At 43.3% G+C, this 19,925-nt stretch overlaps 1 protein-coding gene across 1 annotated transcript in view; it reads right to left on the reverse strand.

Moving 5' to 3' along the window:
• SMPX (small muscle protein X-linked) overlaps positions 1–19,925 on the reverse strand; it is a 100,627-nt gene that overhangs the window by 62,469 nt on the left and 18,233 nt on the right. Inside the window, exon 2 of the mRNA XM_066598623.1 lies at positions 1,998–2,055. Within this exon, the coding sequence (XP_066454720.1) occupies positions 1,998–2,036 (39 nt within the window). The 5' untranslated portion in view covers positions 2,037–2,055. The remainder of the gene's footprint in view (positions 1–1,997; positions 2,056–19,925) is intronic.

Consider the following 19,925-nt stretch of genomic DNA (forward strand, 5'->3'; position numbering starts at 1 on the left):
CTTCAATGGAGCCGCCGGCAGCAGAAGCGGCTCTATTGAAGAGAATGCCTGCCTTTTTTTTTATTTTTTTACACTAAAACCTTTCTTTTTCAGGGAAGGGCTTATATGTATAGTCCTTCCCTGAAAAGGAATGCAGGGAGCCAGCAGGTCATTGTTTTCAATGGAGCCGCCGGCAGCAGCCGCGGTTCCATTAAAAACAATGCGTGCATTCCCTATGGTGCACGCATGTCCTATCTTTGCAGGCACGCACCTGCAAAGTACGGACATGTGCACACACCATAGGGAATGCAGTGTTGTAAATACAAGCGTGTTGTGGTGCGTGCGTATGCACGCACCAAAACACGCTCATCTGAACGCACCCTTAGGATGTAAAGGAGTTTCACACATAAACTGATGAGATTGTAAAAATACATGTATTTTAAATGTATTTTTTGACTTGAGGATGATAGGCAGAAAACGTGAGGATTTGTTTATTAACCCCTAAAGAACCAGACACATTTTAGGGGTTTAACCCATGTGGTGGTTTTACTGCCTATTTTTTTTATACAGCTAGCAAATTTTCCCCCATAACATATGGAACTATTTTTCACTGACTTTTCTTCTGTCTTTTAGTTATATTAGAGGTAAAAAGCTTAAAAAAAGGTTTTTTTTCATTTATGGCTGTTTATTTTTAAAATTAGTATATTTACACTAAAATAAAGTAAGGAATATGTTCCTCGTTTTGTTTCAGATGTTTTGATATATAATTTGTATAGGTTTGGATTTCAGGATGCATATGGTGATGGTTTTGGTTCATGTTGGCGTCGAGTCATTTTACTTTTTAGATGTATATTTCTATTTTATTCTGTAATTTCTTTTTTTGCTTAATTTTTGTAACTATTTTTTTTTAACATCTATGTCCCCCACGATATCATATAAGATCTCTGGGGGTCATTCACATTGTCTGGTTTTTTTTATTTCACACTTTTTCACTGTAGCAGGGGCATCCAAGTTACAAGACAAAATATTCCCCTGTAGTGACAATAGTAGTAGTCACTAACTGTAACTAACTAACTAACTGACCCTGTAGTCACTAACAGGTGATCAGGATCTGCTAGGGCCCTGCAGCTCTACTTTGGTAGGGAGCACTCGGCGGTCACGTGATCGCCGGATCAAATAATGGAAGTAAAACTTCCGCTTTCTCTATTAACTGCATAGTGCTCATTGAGCGCTGCAAAGCCTGCAAGGCAGAAGGCAGAAGCACTTAAAAACTGCTTCTGACTTCCCCTCTGGGTCCTTGGCTGTAGCTAACAGCCGAGAACCCAACCTGCTCCTGCTAGATTGCAGGAACAGGAGCTTTAATCCTGCGTCGTATTTTTACTATCGGCTGGGCTTAAAGCCTAGGACCAAGCACTGTAATTTTACTGCGCTTGGTCTTTCAAGTGATTATTCACAAATGACCATCATTTAGACTTTTAATGTCAGAACCCGACAGCATATACATCTTATCACTTTACATCCTATCCAAAAAATGTTTCTCTGCTGAGATATACTCATTACTATATTGTTGCAGTGCCTCCTGGTGTGGGGTCTCTTTACACCCTTTAGTACATGCATCTTCTGTTGTCCATGCAGTCTGTTCCCTGCATCCTCGACAGGATCTCTATGGGATAACACTTTTATTTACTCAAGAACGCAGGCACAGCCTTGAGTGTACAAAAATGGTTTCGTTTTTTCATCACTGGATTCCAAAAATAATACCTTTTTACATTTTTTAATTGATGTAGCTCTATGAAGTCTTGTTTTCTCGATGGATGAGTTGAATTTTAAAATGTCATCATTTTGAAGTACCTATAATGTAGTGATAAAGTTTTATTAATTTTTGGGGAGGAGCAAGTCCATCTTTGTTTTTTGGAATTTGTCTTTCTAGTCTTCACTGAACAGTATAAAGGTGGTCTCACACCTGCAGCCAGAGTACATGCAGAAAATACTACCCACCCTTATCCGTCTGTACATACCTGGATGGATCTGACGTTTGACGCCGACTGTTTAGACATTTTCAAAGCGGAGATCTACCTGCAAACATAGTGAAAAGAATCAGATTCTAGGTATCCATTTAATGCTCAGTCACTTCATGGGCGACGATACACCGCATCTCACTTTCCCAGTTGCCTGGATACTTCCACCAATTATATGTTGTAGTACAAACACCTGAGCCCCGCTGTTTAATAATTAACAGTGAGAAATTATACTATGTACATTTATTTCGCACTGTGCGTAAAAGTTAGACAATGTTCACACCAGATTTGTCATCGCCTCCACTGTTTCTTTTTTGCAACAGATGACAAATGACTGAATGCGGAAACAGCTAATGAGTAAAGTGTTCATCCATCGGATCAGTTCTCCATCCTGAATCTCACTGAGTGCAATGTGAAAAGTGATAGAAAAAAGAAACTTCTGTTGTCCTGCATTGAGCTCACTGGGATGACATCTGCCTAGTGTCACTACCATCTTTCGCATCCATTATCCCAAGGTAAAACATTAGGCCAATCCTGTGGTATCCTGTAGCAAGTATGTTGTCTACTCAATAGTAGGCCTCCACATCTGCTCTCCTAGGCTGGAAGTAAAGCAGGTAGTTTCTGTAATGTGAACTACCTAAACCTCCAACAAGCTGAACTACACCGACTAAGCTAGGTGTGTGCCTGACTTATATAAACTTCTACCCCCTAGTCTAGCACTGATTGGCTATATGTGTGGGACTATAGACTCGGCTGATTCAATTCGAAGCGCAAAAGAATTAGCATCCAAATTTTACATACGTAATTTAGTTCTCTCACTTCCTGATGTCATAGAAACTGGAAATTAGGCACGAGCATTGATTATGTCATAAATAGGAAACGTTAATGGGTCCCAACTCGATTATTTAATTCTAGCGCAAAAGAACTAGCGTCCAAATTTTAAGTACAGAATCTAATTCTCTCACTTCCCGATGTCATAGAAACTTGAAATTTGGCACGAGCATTGATTATGTCATAATTAGGAAAAGCTAATGGGTCCCAACTCGATTATTCAATTCTAAGTGCCAAAGAATTAGCGTCCAAATTTTACGTACGGAATCTAATTCTCTCACTTCCCAATGTCATAGAAACTTGAAATTTGGCACGAGCATTGATTATGTCATAAATAGGAAAAGTTAATGGGTCCCAACTCGATTATTCAATTCTAGCGCAAAAGAACTAGCGTCCAAATTTTAAGTACAGAATCTAATTCTCTCACTTCCCGATGTCATAGAAACTTTAAATTTGGCACGAGCATTTATTATGTCATAAATAGGAAAAGTTAATGGGTCCCAACTCGATTATTCAATTCTAGTGCAAAAGAATTAGCGTCCAAATTTTACATACATAATTTAATTCTCTCACTTCCTGATGTCATTTTATATAAAGGAAACGTCGCATGGTTGCCTCCACGTGGTGTTTCCTGGGTAACACAAAGAACCATGCAAAATGGGGAACATATGTTTTTCCTCAGTATCTCTAAAGTAACTACGACTTCATAAGATTTTCTGTGTGAACACCAGATAAACACCAGTACCAAATTAACTCGGGCGAAGCCGGGTATATCAGCTAGTACATTATATAGTGGGCAATAGACAGTCACAATTCAGTCAACACTTCAAAAGCATAAGTACATAGAATAAACATTATAAAAGTACACATTATAAAACATCAGAAAAATACAAAGAACTTTCTTGTGGTGCCTGATTTTCACTCTGGCATACCACAGATATACTTAACACATTGTACCAGAGAATGACTAGCCCTAACCAGTTGTACACAACAAAACAGATGTAAGCAAAAAACATAATATTTAGGTTGCCTGTCCATGGCATTGCGCTTTAACGCCGCAGATTTCCGCCATGGGAGAACACTAAAGTCACCGCGATCTTCTGTGATTAACCTATCATTATGATAAGTTCATTGCAGAAAATCGCAGCATGCCGCGATTTTTATACGCGAGTGGAAAATTATGGCGGATTTCTACTCATGTACATCGGGCTGCGCTTTCCATAGTTATCCCGTGGAAAGCGTTCATTGCATTGCCCGCATGCGGATTATAACCGGGGATAACGCAATGCAGAATCGCCCGTGAACAGGAGGCCTCCCCTCTCGTCTCTAAAGATTCAGGGGCCGGCGCGGGTGACAGGTGAGTTGCGGTGGGGAGCGGGGGGAAGAGAGGGAGAGAGAGATCTCCCCATCGTTCCTCCCCGCTCTCCCCCGCCGCTCCCCGAATCTTTAGAGACGAGCGGGGAGATACTCGGCTAAGGCTCTACTCGCTCGAGTAATGTGCCTTAGTGAGTATACTCACTCATCTCTATTAATAACGTTGAAAATTGTATTTTTAAAAAAAATCAAAGATTGAAAAGGCAAAAAAAGCTTTCCTGCTTTAGCCCAGTTTCATATAAGCATATTAGATTACCATAAAGCTCTGAGTTTGGGTCAGTAGAGCAGTAGTTGGGTTGGGACACTCATTCATACTATGGGCGCATACATGCACCCGTAAAATGCTCCTGTGACACTGGCCTTATGTACGAAAACCCAGACAAAATTGGTATCACAAAGCCCATAGCGAGCAAAATTATAAAGTTATTGTGTTATTCATAGTGAACATGTAAAAATAAAATGTAAAAAAAATGCTAGAATTGCTATTTTTGCTTATCCCACCACCCAAATAAAAACATTGAAAAAGTCCTATGTACCCCAAGATGGTGCAGATAAAAACAACAGGTTGTCCCGCATAAAACAAGTCCTGAAACACCTATCAATTAAAAGATAAAAATGTTGTGTGTCTTTGAAGGTGGTGAACCCAAAAACATTTTTTTTACTGTATTAAAACATAAAGTTAACCCTTACAGTAACAGAGAACTAAAAAAGTTATGGCTCTCAGAAAGTGGAGATGAAAAAAAAGGGCCAAAAAAAATTTGCAGCATCATAAAGCTGCAGCAGCGTTGGGTTAAGGAGGACTTTGCATGTCCTCTCACAATCTCATAGTGTAATTTTAAAAAGTATATATTAAAAGTTTGTTAAATGTAGTTTGCAAAAAAAAAGTCACAAGTAAAAGAGAAATAAAAATACACTTTTGTCCTACCAAAATGTTTTGCTATGGAGAAAGTTGGTAAAGCGTTTGCATTGCCTCCATGGCCACAAGGTGACAATGTGTAAAATAATAAAAGAAGGACAATGAGCTGTGTGCTGATTACCCCGAAGCAAGCAACCTTCCTGTGAACATTGGCAACCAGGGAAAAATGATGTTCATGTAGTAAAGAAGTAAGTGTCTCGGACAAGGGTGCTGAGATTTATGGGTTTAATTTGAAGTCTAGTTTGGAGCTCTGATGCTGGTGAAATTGTAAAAATTCCATTTATCTAGTATGAAGTTTGAAGATATGAAACTGTAAAGTAGATTGTGACCTGATGCATTTGCTGGTTTTAGTTTCCATTGAGCATAGGCACAGTGATAGAAATGTAATGAACTGTTCATTGGTCAGAGATGGATTTAAGACCTTGAGACCTTGAGCACAGGGTCGCTCAGTGGATAGCTCAGTTTGAGCACTGAGGACTTTGGAATCCAACCAGAAGTTTGCATGTTCGCATTATGAAGGTTGGGTTTTCTTGTTTCTTCTAAAGAATAGGTATAGATAGGGTAAATAGATTCATTGCCTTTCTTTGAAACTGGCTTAAGTTTGTCTGCCTGAGAAAGGGAGATTAGATTATCAACCTCAATGGGAACTAATCTGTTCTATTCTGGAAAATGGTCAAAACAACTGAAACTGTGGTTCAATCTTTCCAAGTGTGAATAATCCTCAGTATGAGCATTGGCGGTTCTGTGTTAACCAAGACTTTGGAGGTGATGTTTTTTGGGGATTCTGACAGCTTCAAAATGAGTCAGTAATGTGGACAGGCAATAGGAAAAGCAATTAGAATGCTCTTCTGCATAGCTAGAGGTATTACCAGTAGAAAGAGAGAGATTGTGATCCTGCTGTATAGAGCGCTGGTAAAACCCCTTCTAGAATACTATGGTTAGTTCTGGAGAACTCAACTACAGAAAGGCATTTATCACTGCTAAAGGATACCTCTTTAAAAATATAAACATTTACTCAAAGATACTTTAACCCTTTCCAATCCAATGTCGGGCCTGCCCCGACATCAACATTTTCCTCCACAGCTCCGATGTCGGGAGAGGCCCGACACTGCAGTGCAGGGGTGCATCTGCACCCGATTGTCAGACACATCGGGTGCAGATGCACTCCTGCACTGGTCCTTATCGAGGATCCCCAAGGAGAAGGCAAAAAGGGTTTGTAACCCTTTCTGCCTTCTCCTTTACATATTACATAACGCTCAATTAAAGCTATGTAATGCACAGAGATTCCACCTGGCGATCATGTGACCGCCGGGTGGCACCTGACCTTATTTGTCACATGATCGCCGAGCCGTTAGGCTGAAGGGATGTGGTGATGTGAAGGGATGGCTGTGACATGACCGCTGGCACCCTCCTGAACTCTGTCAGATCAGAAGGGTGAAGGGAGAATTTATTGTTTCTCATCCATTCTCCCCAGCTCCAATTTATTTGGAGCTGGGGAGAATGGATGAGAAAAAAATAAATGGTTTGGAAAGGGTTAAAACCATTATTAACCACAATATACGCAAGCAAAATGCTAACATAAAAAGCCTACAGGCTTTTTCTTGCACCACACTTTGACCCCTTTGCAAGACCTCTGGTGGATGATTTTGATGTCAGTGAATTTGTAGCATCCCTGCGACCATCGTAATATACTAAAATAAGAGTTTGATACCGCAAGTCACCTGTTGGAGCAGGTCAAAGGTTACAATGTCAAGTCTATTGGTGCGCTGCTAAGTGTCACACAGGTAGTGAGAGTGAAGCGTTGCTAAGCGACTATGATATGAAGCCGAACAGCCGTGAGCTTTGCTTAACGGCTGTTTTCAGCAACTAATTGAAGCAAACCTGCGGATCACTCACCGCCCAGAGCACAGCTGATGAGAGGTCGGTATGACCAGAAGAAAGGCAACGAAAGCACTCACCAAGTGCTTAAAGGGGTTGTCCCGCGCCGAAACGGGTTGTTTTTTTTCAATAGCCCCCCTGTTCGGCGCGAGACAAACCCGATGCAGGGATTAAAAAAAAAACGGATAGTGCTTACCTGAATCCCCGCGCTCCGGTGACTTCTTACTTACCTTGTGAAGATGGCCGCCGGGATCTTCACCCTCGGTGGACTGCAGGTCTTCTGTGCGGTCCATTGCCGATTCCAGCCTCCTGATTGGCTGGAATCGGCACACGTGACGGGGCAGAGCTACGAGGAGCCGCTCTCTGGCACGAACGGCCCCATTCAGAAGACAGAAGACCGGACTGCACAAGCGCGTCTAATCGGGCGATTATATCCAAGGAGGCGGCAGCATCAACGGTGTAGAGATTATAAAAAAAGGGGTTTTATTGCTCCATAAAATGGCAGCGTTTCGACTTAATCTAAGGCCTCATGTCCACGGGCAAAATATGATTTAAGATCCGCAGCGGATCTCCCGCATGCGGATCCGCATCCCATAGGGATGCATTGACCACCCGCGGGTAGATAAATACCCGCGGATGGTCAATAAAAGGGATTTTAAAAAAAATGGAGCATGAAAAAATCTGGACCATGCTCCATTTTCGTGCGGGTCTCCCGCGGGGACGGCTCCCGCGGGCTTCTATTGAAGCCTATGGAAGCCGTCCGGATCCGCGGGAGACCTAAAATAGGAATTTAAAAGAATTTACCCATCCGGAGCGGACCGGGAAGGTCTTCTCTTCCTCCCGGCCGGATCTTTCTTGCTTCGGCTCGGCGGATGTGCCCGGCACGTCGGCGACGTGCCGCCGGCGTGACGAATTCATCCGCCGGCCGAAAAAGAAGATCCGGCCGTGAGGAAGAGAAGACCTTCCCGGTCCGCTCCGGATGGGTAAATTCTTTTAAATTCCTATTTTTAGCGCTCATGTCCGCGGGGCAGGAGGGACCCGCTGCAGATTCTCCATGTAGAATCTGCAGCGGATCTGATTTTCCCCGTGGACATGAGGCCTAAGTCTTTTTCAAGCCTAATACATTGCCATGAACACACATCTTATATAGTGAGGACAGACAGGGAGGACACTCCTCCAACTCCTTAATCAGTAAGTAATACAACACACATGAAACAAAAAACAGACATGGACTATACAAAAGACAAGGTTCTCTACACATATACATTAAGGTAAAACCTGGACTGCATCCATGTGTTGGGCTGCTCCACACAGCGTTCCACTATGTCTCATATGTTCAGCCGGATATACTGTCAGGTGAATCTTCCCGGCGCACCGCGCGGACGCGGATTGCGTCACAGCCAACCACAGTAACACTGCCGATCAGCGTCTCGACCATCCACTATATGGCGCTGACTCTATCAGGAACTAGTCATGCATAAGGGCACTTCTGGGATTAGAATAAGCACGGCCAACCACAAGATGGCACCTCCGTAATAAAAAACAATGGAGCACGCCAACCAAGGGTGCCTATACATAAAGTATATTATATATAATAGCAAAAATTACTTTGGCACATAAGGGAATACTGCAAATTCACAAAAAGCTCACAAGGTGCCAGCAAAACATTAAAGTCACCTATACTAATAAAGCAAAACAGAAGAGAATAATTGTAGATAATAAAACCTATATCCAAAAAATAAAAAAAATTTTGAGAAAAATTTTTTTTTTTTTTTACATTTTTTTTAAAAAAATGAAAAGCGTTAAAAATAAAAAAAACATGATGTAGTATATGCGCATGTGTATAAAGAATAACTGTATAATGGTGAAAAAAAGCTAAATAAATATACATAAATTCACAAAAAAAATTCACGAAAAAAATATATTAAATATAAATAAAAACCAACATGTAACTGGACAAAAAGTGGACAGAAAATAGCAAACCTAAATAGGTGTGAATAACTAGTCTTTCAAAAGTACGGTGCATAAGCAAGTAAACTTCAAAAAAATTATAAAGATACATAAAAAAAAAAAAATTTTAAAAAACGCTAATTGAAAAAAATTTTTTTGCTTTATTAATACGGAAAAAAAATTTTTTATATAATGCATGACAATGTTACAGAGAAAATACAAATTGTCAACTGACAATATTAGACATAGTAAGGACATAATTATAATAGTGAATAAATAGCCAGAAAAGACGCGAACTGTGGAGAAGACCAACACAGAGACCAGGAGAGAAATCTAGGGAAAAAAGAAAAGGATTAAAAACAGGCATCTAAAAACTATATACATCAGATGAGGATCCTTAAATATAAGGGGCAAAGACATACTCCATGTTTAAACCAAAAGGATGTAACGTATTGAGGGTGTGAATCCAGCGCAACTCTTTCTTTTTGAGTCTTTTTCAAGAATTTTTGCAGAGAGGTTATCCGAGACCTCTTATCAACAGGGCAGTTGACGGAGTACGACAACTGCAGCGTGACACCTTGTTGATACCTAAAAGTAAAACCACCAAACCAGCAAGAGTGCCTTTTATCTCCACTTTTGGTAGACATAGTGGGCAGGTCTCTTCCATAATAAACAAACATTGGTCCCTTCTGACAAAAGGCTTAAAGGGGTTGTCTCGCGAAACCAAGTGGGGGTATACACTTCCGTATGGCCATATTAATGCACTTTGTAATGTACATCGTGCATTAAATATGAGCCATACAGAAGTTATTCCACTTACCTGTTCCGTTGCTAGCGTCCCCGTCTCCATGGTTCCGTCTAAATTCGCCGGCAGCTTGCTTTTTTAGACGCGCTTGCGCAGTCCGGTCTTCTCCTTTCAGCACGAGCCGCTTCAGTGTGCTCCCCGCTACAGCTCTTCTGCGCATGCGCAGACGAGCTGTCACTGCTCGGGAGCGCGCTGGAGCGGCCATTCTGTACCATCCTCTGTTAGAGGAAGGTGCAGAAACTGGAGCTGCCATCCTGAGAAGCCGCCCAGGTGTCCAGCTGTCCCGAGAAGCCGCCCAGGTAAGTGATGGGTCGGGGGTGATGTTCACTGACAGGTGAAGGCCCCGGAGCCCAGCGCTGGGCTCCGGAACCTAGCGCTGGGCTCCGGGGCCTTCACCTGGGCTCCGGAACCTAGCGCTGGGCTCCGGGGCCTTCACCTAGGCTCCGGAACCTAGCGCTAGGCTCCGGAACCTAGCGCTAGGCTCCGGAACCTTCAGCTGGGCTCCGGGGCCTAGCGCTGGGCTCCGGGGCCTTCACCTGGGCTGAGGGTCTAGCGCTGGGGAGCCGGGAGCGTAGCGCTGGGGAGCCGGGAGCGTAGCGCTGGGGAGCCGGGAGCGTAGCGCTGGGGAGCCGGGGGCTAGCGCCGGTTACCTGCTGCCTCGTGGTGGGTGACTGGTCGGCGGCTGCGGTGGGTCCGGTCGGCGGCTGCGGGGCGTCTGGTTGCCATGGAGACACAGCTGGTAGCGTCTCGGGAGCGCGCACGTCGGGCTGCAGCGAGCGACGGGAAAAGAGCCGGCGGCCATCTTGGGGAAACTTTTATAAGTTGCTGAAACGCTGGAACGGTAAGTACAAACCAGCTAGAAAAGTCATTTACAGGGGGGCTTAGTAATGTATGCTTAATGGGGGGGACTGGGCAAAAAAAAAAATTAATTGCTTCCTCGAGACATCTCCTTTAAGTGTGGTACCAGAATTTAACGAAAAACCGATGATGGCCTATAGACGACCCCCGAACATACGTGACAAGTTAGTGAAATCAATTGTACCGAAGGTGAGTCATACACAGCGGGTACTAGCACCAGCCAAGAAGGGCAATTTTCCCTGTCTTGGCTGTGTTTGCTGCGGCAATCTTGTCAAGGGTGATAGCTTTCATCATCCATATACAGGCCAGAAATTCAAAATTAGGAAGAGATATTCCTGCACCTCCTCTTATGTCATCTATTTGGTCACCTGCCCCTGCGGACTTGGATACGTGGGGGAAACGATACTCGAAGCGCGAAGTCGTATGATTAAACATAGGAGTACTATACGTACCAAGTGCTTGGACCTGCCGATCCCCAAGCATTTCCATGAGAAAAAGCATAGTATAAGTCAATTTAAATTCAGGATTATTGATGATGTTCCACCGTTGACCAGAGGAGGTGACAGGGAGGCTCTTCTCAAAAAGAAAGAGTTGCGCTGGATTCACACCCTCAATACGTTACATCCTTTCGGTTTAAACATGGAGTATGTCTTTGCCCCTTATATTTAAAGATCCTCATCTGATGTATATAGTTTTTAGATGCCTGTTTTTAATCCTTTTCTTTTTTCCCTAGATTTCTCTCCTGGTCTCTGTGTTGGTCTTCTCCACAGTTCGCGTCTTTTCTGGCTATTTATTCACTATTATAATTATGTCCTTACTATGTCTAATATTGTCAGTTGACAATTTGTATTTTCTCTGTAACATTGTCATGCATTATATAAAAAAATTTTTTTCCGTATTAATAAAGCAAAAAAAATGTTTTCAATTAGCGTTTAAAAATTTTTTTATTTTTTTTTTATGTATCTTTATAATTTTTTTGAAGTTTACTTGCTTATGCACCGTACTTTTGAAAGACTAGTTATTCACACCTATTTAGGTTTGCTATTTTCTGTCCACTTTTTGTCCAGTTACATGTTGGTTTTTATTTATATTTAATATATTTTTTTCGTGAATTTTTTTTGTGAATTTATGTATATTTATTTAGCTTTTTTTCACCATTATACAGTTATTCTTTATACACATGCGCATATACTACATCATGTTTTTTTATTTTTAACACTTTTTTCTTTTTTTTTTTTTTTTATTTTCTCAAAAAAAATTTTTTCTCAAAATTTTTTTTATTTTTTGGATATAGGTTTTATTATCTACAATTATTCTCTTCTGTTTTGCTTTATTAGTATAGGTGACTTTAATGTTTTGCTGGCACCTTGTGAGCTTTTTGTGAATTTGCAGTATTCCCTTATGTGCCAAAGTAATTTTTGCTGTTATATATAATATACTTTATGTATAGGCACCCTTGGTTGGCATGCTCCATTGTTTTCTATTACGGAGGTGCCATCTTGTGGTTGGCCGTGCTTATTCTAATCCCAGAAGTGCCCTTATGCATGACTAGTTCCTGATAGAGTCAGCGCCATATAGTGGATGGTCGAGACGCTGATCGGCAGTGTTACTGTGGTTGGCTGTGACGCAATCCGCGTACGCGCGGTGCGCCGGGAAGATTCACCTGACAGTATATCCGGCTGAACATATGAGACATAGTGGAACGCTGTGTGGAGCAGCCCAACACATGGATGCAGTCCAGGTTTTACCTTAATGTATATGTGTAGAGAACCTTGTCTTTTGTATAGGCCATGTCTGTTTTTTGTTTCATGTGTGTTGTATTACTTACTGATTAAGGAGTTGGAGGAGTGTCCTCCCTGTCTGTCCTCACTATATAAGATGTGTGTTCATGGCAATGTATTAGGCTTGAAAAAGACTTAGATTAAGTCAAAAGGTTGCCATTTTATGGAACAATAAAACCCCCCCTTTTTTTTTTTTATAATCTCTACACCGTTGCATTTATTTGGGGTTTGGTTCATGACCCCACAGGTGGCTTGGCATATACAGACTGGAACCTCTGCACTGAAGTGCATGTGTTAGGTGTGCTGCGGGACTTTCCTATTTCTACTAATCGGGCGATTAGACGCTGAAGATTAGACGGCACCATGGAGACGGGGACGCTAGCAACGGAACAGGTAAGTGAATAACTTCTGTATGGCTCATATTTAATGCACAATGTACATTACAAAGTGCATTAATATGGCCATACAGAAGTGTATACCCCAACTTTGTTTCGTGGGACAACCCCTTTAACTGTGCTTCCCTGCATGGGGGGGGGGGGGCAGCACTACTCCCTCCTCCCCACCGGAGGCTCTCTGAGCAAAGATGAAGCACTCTGCCACTGGATTCCTCCTCCCCTCTACAGGTGGCACACAGCGCTGCTAGCCCGGTAGACCCCATCAGGTGAGAGCAGACAAGGGAATCTGTATGGGGAAAGCAGGCTTCCACGATAGCATCCAGTCAGAGTAAAAATACAGGAAGTGAAGTGTCCCAAATAGTTTTATTTCTGAGCCGTCAGTCTTCTGTTCTAAATAATAAAAGAACTTCTCAAGTGTCCTTTTCATTCATATTTGCCATATAATTTTAATTTAGATTGGGGGACTCAGCTCTGCTCCACACACTCAGCCCTACTCCACGAAGATAAACACACTCAGCTCTCCTACACACATTCAGCACTGAAGCATACTGCTACACACACTCAGCTCTGCTACACCCAGGTACACACACTCAGCTCTGCTACACCCAGGTACACACACTCAGCTCTGCTACACCCAGGTACACACACTCAGCTCTGCTACACCCAGGTACACACACTCAGCTCTGCTACACCCAGGTACACACACTCAGCTCTGCTACACCCAGGTACACACACTCAGCTCTGCTACACCCAGGTACACACACTCAGCAGTGCTACACGAAGGTACACACACTCAGCCCTACTCCACGAAGGTAAACACACTTAGCTCTCCTACACACATTCAGCACTGAAGCATACTGCTACACACACTCAGCGCTGCTACACCCAGGTACATACACTCTGCTTTGCTACAGGCTGCTACACACAATCAGCTCTACTACACACAATCAGCTCTGCTACACGCAGGTACACACACTCAGCAGTGCTACACCAAGGTATACACACTCAGCTCTGCTACACCAAGGTATACACACTCAGCTCTGCTACACCAAGGTATACACACTCAGCTCTGCTACACCAAGGTATACACACTCAGCTCTGCTACACCAAGGTATACACACTCAGCTCTGCTACACCAAGGTATACACACTCAGCTCTGCTACACCAAGGTATACACACTCAGCTCTGCTACACACTCTCAGCCCTGCTACACGCAGCAATACACACTGAGCCCTGCTACACGCAGCAATACACACTGAGCCCTGCTACACGCAGCAATACACACTGAGCCCTGCTACACGCAGCAATACACACTGAGCCCTGCTACACGCAGCAATACACACTGAGCCCTGCTACACGCAGCAATACACACTGAGCCCTGCTACACGCAGCAATACACACTGAGCCCTGCTACACGCAGCAATACACACTGAGCCCTGCTACACGCAGCAATACACACTGAGCCCTGCTACACGCAGCAATACACACTGAGCCCTGCTACACGCAGCAATACACACTGAGCCCTGCTACACGCAGCAATACACACTGAGCCCTGCTGCACGCAGCAATACACACTGAGCCCTGCTGCACGCAGCAATACACACTGAGCCCTGCTGCACGCAGCTATACACACTGAGCCCTGCTGCACGCAGCTATACACACTGAGCCCTGCTGCACGCAGCTATACACACTGAGCCCTGCTGCACGCAGCTATACACACTGAGCCCTGCTGCACGCAGCTATACACACTGAGCCCTGCTGCACGCAGCTATACACACTGAGCCCTGCTGCACGCAGCTATACACACTGAGCCCTGCTGCACGCAGCTATACACACTGAGCCCTGCTGCACGCAGCTATACACACTGAGCCCTGCTGCACGCAGCTATACACACTGAGCCCTGCTGCACGCAGCTATACACACTGAGCCCTGCTGCACGCAGCTATACACACTGAGCCCTGCTGCACGCAGCTATACACACTGAGCCCTGCTGCACGCAGCTATACACACTGAGCCCTGCTGCACGCAGCTATACACACTGAGCCCTGCTGCACGCAGCTATACACACTGAGCCCTGCTGCACGCAGCTATACACACTGAGCCCTGCTGCACGCAGCTATACACACTGAGCCCTGCTGCACGCAGCTATACACACTGAGCCCTGCTGCACGCAGCTATACACACTGAGCCCTGCTGCACGCAGCTATACACACTGAGCCCTGCTGCACGCAGCTATACACACTGAGCCCTGCTGCACGCAGCTATACACACTGAGCCCTGCTGCACGCAGCTATACACACTGAGCCCTGCTGCACGCAGCTATACACACTGAGCCCTGCTGCACGCAGCTATACACACTGAGCCCTGCTGCACGCAGCTATACACACTGAGCCCTGCTGCACGCAGCTATACACACTGAGCCCTGCTGCACGCAGCTATACACACTGAGCCCTGCTACACGCAGCTATACACACTGAGCCCTGCTACACGCAGCTATACACACTGAGCCCTGCTACACGCAGCTATACACACTGAGCCCTGCTACACGCAGCTATACACACTGAGCCCTGCTACACGCAGCTATACACACTGAGCCCTGCTACACGCAGCTATACACACTGAGCCCTGCTACACGCAGCTATACACACTCAGCTCTGCTACACATAGGTACATGCACTCAGCACTGCTAAACGCAGGTACGCGCACTCAACAATACTATATGCAACTATACACATGCAGCTATACACACTCAGCTCTGCTACATGCAGGTACACAAACTCAGCAATACTACATGCAGGTATACAGACTTAACTCTGCTATACGCAGATACACACACTCAGCTCTGCTACACACTGCTACAGACACTCAGCTCTGTTACACGCAGGTAAACATTTTATATTTGCGTAGCAAACATGGGGTCAATTAGTAAATAAAAAATACATGCGTGCCATCTTTGAGTAAAGGGCTGTACAGCAGGTATTATGGCAGTACTCAATATTTGTTGACTCAAACTCTAATGATGATGTACTCACAAAGATAACTTTCCAGGGACAGCCACCCTATATTGAATCTGAACCCACCAACTACATATATGGGAGACATGCGTTCAGCTGAATTGGTGTTGGTTTTAGGGTTTTGTAGGGTTACAACAGGGTTAGCTTCCATTGGGTGGGAGCACTTTTGTCAGGGTGGGCATGGTAATTGTAGGTCCTGTATAGGGTCAGTGTGCTATCATAACATTGCCTTTAATGTATAGGGGTTAATAATGGTTTTAAAGTATCTTTAAATAAGGGTTTAGATATTTAAAGGGGTATACTTTATACTGCTTGTTGGTCTCTCTCGTATATAATTATTGCACTGATATTGTTACAGAAAGACATTGATAAAAGTAGAATGAATCCAGATAGGCTATAAAAGTGGTGGACAGACTTACAGGAGTGAGGAGAGGCCTTGTAAAAGGGGTGTGGTCTCTAGAAAGGGACATGGCGTATGTCCAACATTTTTAGTAATCTCACTGATGATAATTTCCAAAAAGTTGTCAAGCATGAATTCAGGAGACTTGTTTAGAGCCAAGCCTTTCCCAAGATAAGTTATGCAATATACAAGGTATCTACAGAAATACCTATACAAGTACAAATGAGATTTTCCCAGCATTGCACGAGGCTATGTGTGTGGGGAGCACGCTTGTACCAACACTAAAATAACCAAAGGGAATCAACTAAAGATAAATTAGCAAAACAATTTCTGACTGTAAAGGACTGTAAAAAAGTGAGCTTTATTACCTTGCAGAAAATGTTCAAAACCACCGCCGTCAGTGGCTATACAAAATATAAACAGTTGAGCTTGGCAAAATGGACTGCCCATAGAGTTACCATTTCACAAGCCATCATAGAGCCCACAGGAAGAAAACAAGAAGGGTCAAGTCTGGGGAATATGGTGGCCATGCTGTCCAATCCATTGGGCTCCAAACCGAGCTGCGAGCCACTCAGGCATATCTCTCCCAGATGAGGTGGAGCACCATCATGCTGGTACCAAATCCATTGACCTTGTGCCAATGGCGAGTCATCCAGCCATTCGTGGATCATGTGAATGTCATAGGTCCCTTTAGTTGATTGTTTACTTTTATTTCACTGATTGCATTAATTAATTTGTGGCAATTTGTTATTAATTGCCACCAATGAATGAATGCAATGTTATCATTGTTATGCTAATTCGTCTTCAATTGATTCCTTTTGGTCACTGTAATAATAATAATCTTTATTTTATAGCGCCAACTTATTCCGCAGCGCTTTCAGGCATGGATAAATGCAAAACAATACAACAAATTACAATATGAGGTACATTCGGTTTGACACAAATGGTTTGGGGGTGGTACAGGAGGTGCAAGGGGTGGGGGGGAGGAGCAAGGCATGGGGAACACAGGCAATAGGGGATTTCATGTGCAGATCAATTATTAGAAGGCAAATGGGGTGGGGCACCATAGGGAGGGGTAGGGGTCTAGGTCAGGAGATTTGGTATGCTTCCCTGAAGGGGTGCATTTCTAAGGCACGTCTGAAATTTCGTGCATCGGGAATTGTCCGAATGCCTTGGGGTAGAGCGTTCCAAAGGATGGGTGCTGCTCTGGTGAAGTCCTGTAGGCGAGCATGTGAGGTTTGTATTACAGGGGTGTTTAGCGTTGGAACAATCGTGCTCCACACACATACTCTCATGCAATGTTAGGAAGATCTTTTTTGCCCCTGGATTGGTATTTCTGTGGACACCCTATATTTATTATACCTTTATGTATACATTGTAAATATCACCCACAATTAAATGGTAGATACACCTTAGATAAAGGTTTTACAAAGTGGGCTTATTTCGAGGTACAGAGTAATACAATGAACACAAATGCTAAAAATAAAGTTTGAATTAGTTCAGAAGGATGTGGAGCAGTGTGATCTAGTTTCCTGTTTAGCTTGGAATAAAGATCTTTTAGCTTTGGACCTTTCTACTACACAGGGCTACTGAAAAATAAATGCAGTAAAAGTTCAGTTAAGCTGCTCACACTTAATTTTTACCTATGTACCTATGACATATAGGTAGAGAAATGCTCTCTAATATATGCTAAATGTATGGCCCAAACATATGCAACTTTATGCCATAAAGGTGTGAGATGAGAATATCCCTTTAAAAACTAAAAGTGAAGTAATTTAGTCATTTTAGCCAAAATGTAATCTTAGAGTTGAAATCTACGGAAATGCTACTGTTACACTATAGAAACTGTGTTCACTTACACATGCTTGCCTATGGCAAACTCTGCATGAACTGTATATTTATCTTGAAAGGGATTTTCCAGGTCTGAACTATTGATGACCAGTACTCTAGTGGTGGCGGTAGGTATCCAGAGCTTTATCACGTAGTGTGAAGGGATGCTGGGAATTATAAACTCTATGGGGAAGATTTATCACTGTAATTACTCCAGTTGTCTGACATAAATATTCTGAAAAATACGGTGTAAAGGCCAAATCCCATACTTATGAAGAACCTTCACTGTGGCATAACTTGGAAGACCTTGGGCCCGAATGCAAATTCAGTAAATGGACCACCACCACCTATCATACACCATTTACAACACTAGTGTCGTCTTACACGGCAGAGGAACCCTTGAACTCCTTCAGGCACTGGGACCCAGGTGTGACTATTTCTTCTGCTCCTTCAATAGCTACCCCAATAAATGTTTGCACTTTTTTTAAGATATGAGTTTTTCTGGAAAATAATTTATTTATGAACAATTTCTGCAACTTTTTGGATGTTTTCTTCCCTGGTGTTGTTTGCAGCCTCAACAGTACAGAGAAATACTATTATCGGAGCTCTCGGTGGGGGGTGCAGCCCATTCAAAATTTTGCTATGGAACTCTAGGAATTCTGTATATTCTTCTGTATTTAAGTGAAATTACACATAAAGCACAATATAAAGGCTTTCCAGTTTTAGTATTAACTTAAATAAGCACCCAACACTGAAGCCTTAAAACATTAGGGGCTCTTAGAGGATGCCCATACTAAATTCTCCACAAAGCATAATATCTATGGGAATAGATTGGAGATTATTGCGATGGTGCTGTGGTAGGCAAAGTCTTCAGAAAAACATAACCTTATGGAACCTGTCAGGTGCAAGAATGCACCTCCAATCACCTAACCAGGCAGCCCATCATCTTTTATGCAACATGTTCCTGAGCTCCCAATACCTACTCCACCGAAGACAGAATGCCCGCCTACAACATATAGCAGTACAGAAGAGGATGAGGCAGATGTTCCAGATCCAGATTACAATCTGGAAGGTAGGACTGAGGAGAGAAACCCATACTACCCTAACCAAGCTGACCTCAACGACTTAATCAGAAATCTTGGTCTCTCAAAGTCCAATGTGGAACTTCTCACATCCAGGGTCAAGCAGTGGATCCTGTTGGCTGAAAGTGTGCAAATCAAACGACCTCTTGATAAATTCAAGGATAACATTGGAGTGTACTTAGAGAAGCAAGAAGTGCACTTCCATCAAGATATAATGCAGTTTTAATGTCGCTACCAGAAACAGTATAACAAGAACATGATGGTCGATTACATATAGGGATTAGACAGCCAATCATCACTGGTCTGATACATATAAATACCAGCCCCTCCTTCTATAGGCTACTGGTCATTTATTCCTTTTGTTATTATGTATTCCTCATTCCCTCTCAGAATCCTGGTTTTTGCATGTTCTGCTGTGGTTTTGCTTGCTTGCATTAGGTTCTGGGTGGGATTCCCTATTTGTTGGTGTGAACAGTTGTTGTTGGATGCCTGCTCACAGGTCCCGTTTGCAGTTCAGTTGGTCGTGGTGGTTGGAGCTGCGTCCAAGTCCTCCTAGAGTTAGCTGTACATCTTTCAGTTAAGTTGTGGCTTATTTCCCTCACTCTTGGTTATTTATACTGTGGTTCAATGTTCTCCCATGTCCCCTGTTAGGGTTAGGTATCAGGCCAAGAGGCATTCAGCAGGTTCGCACTTATCAGAGCGGTCAATCTGCTTTTAGGTGGGGACCTTACCCAGTTAGGAGCAAGGTCAGTTTTCCCTCTTACTTTGTGTTTTCTTTTGTTGAATAGGGGTTTTACTGCAGCATTGTATTTCC

This window comes from Eleutherodactylus coqui, chromosome 4 (assembly GCF_035609145.1).
Source record: "Eleutherodactylus coqui strain aEleCoq1 chromosome 4, aEleCoq1.hap1, whole genome shotgun sequence".
Lineage (NCBI taxonomy): Eukaryota > Metazoa > Chordata > Amphibia > Anura > Eleutherodactylidae > Eleutherodactylus > Eleutherodactylus coqui.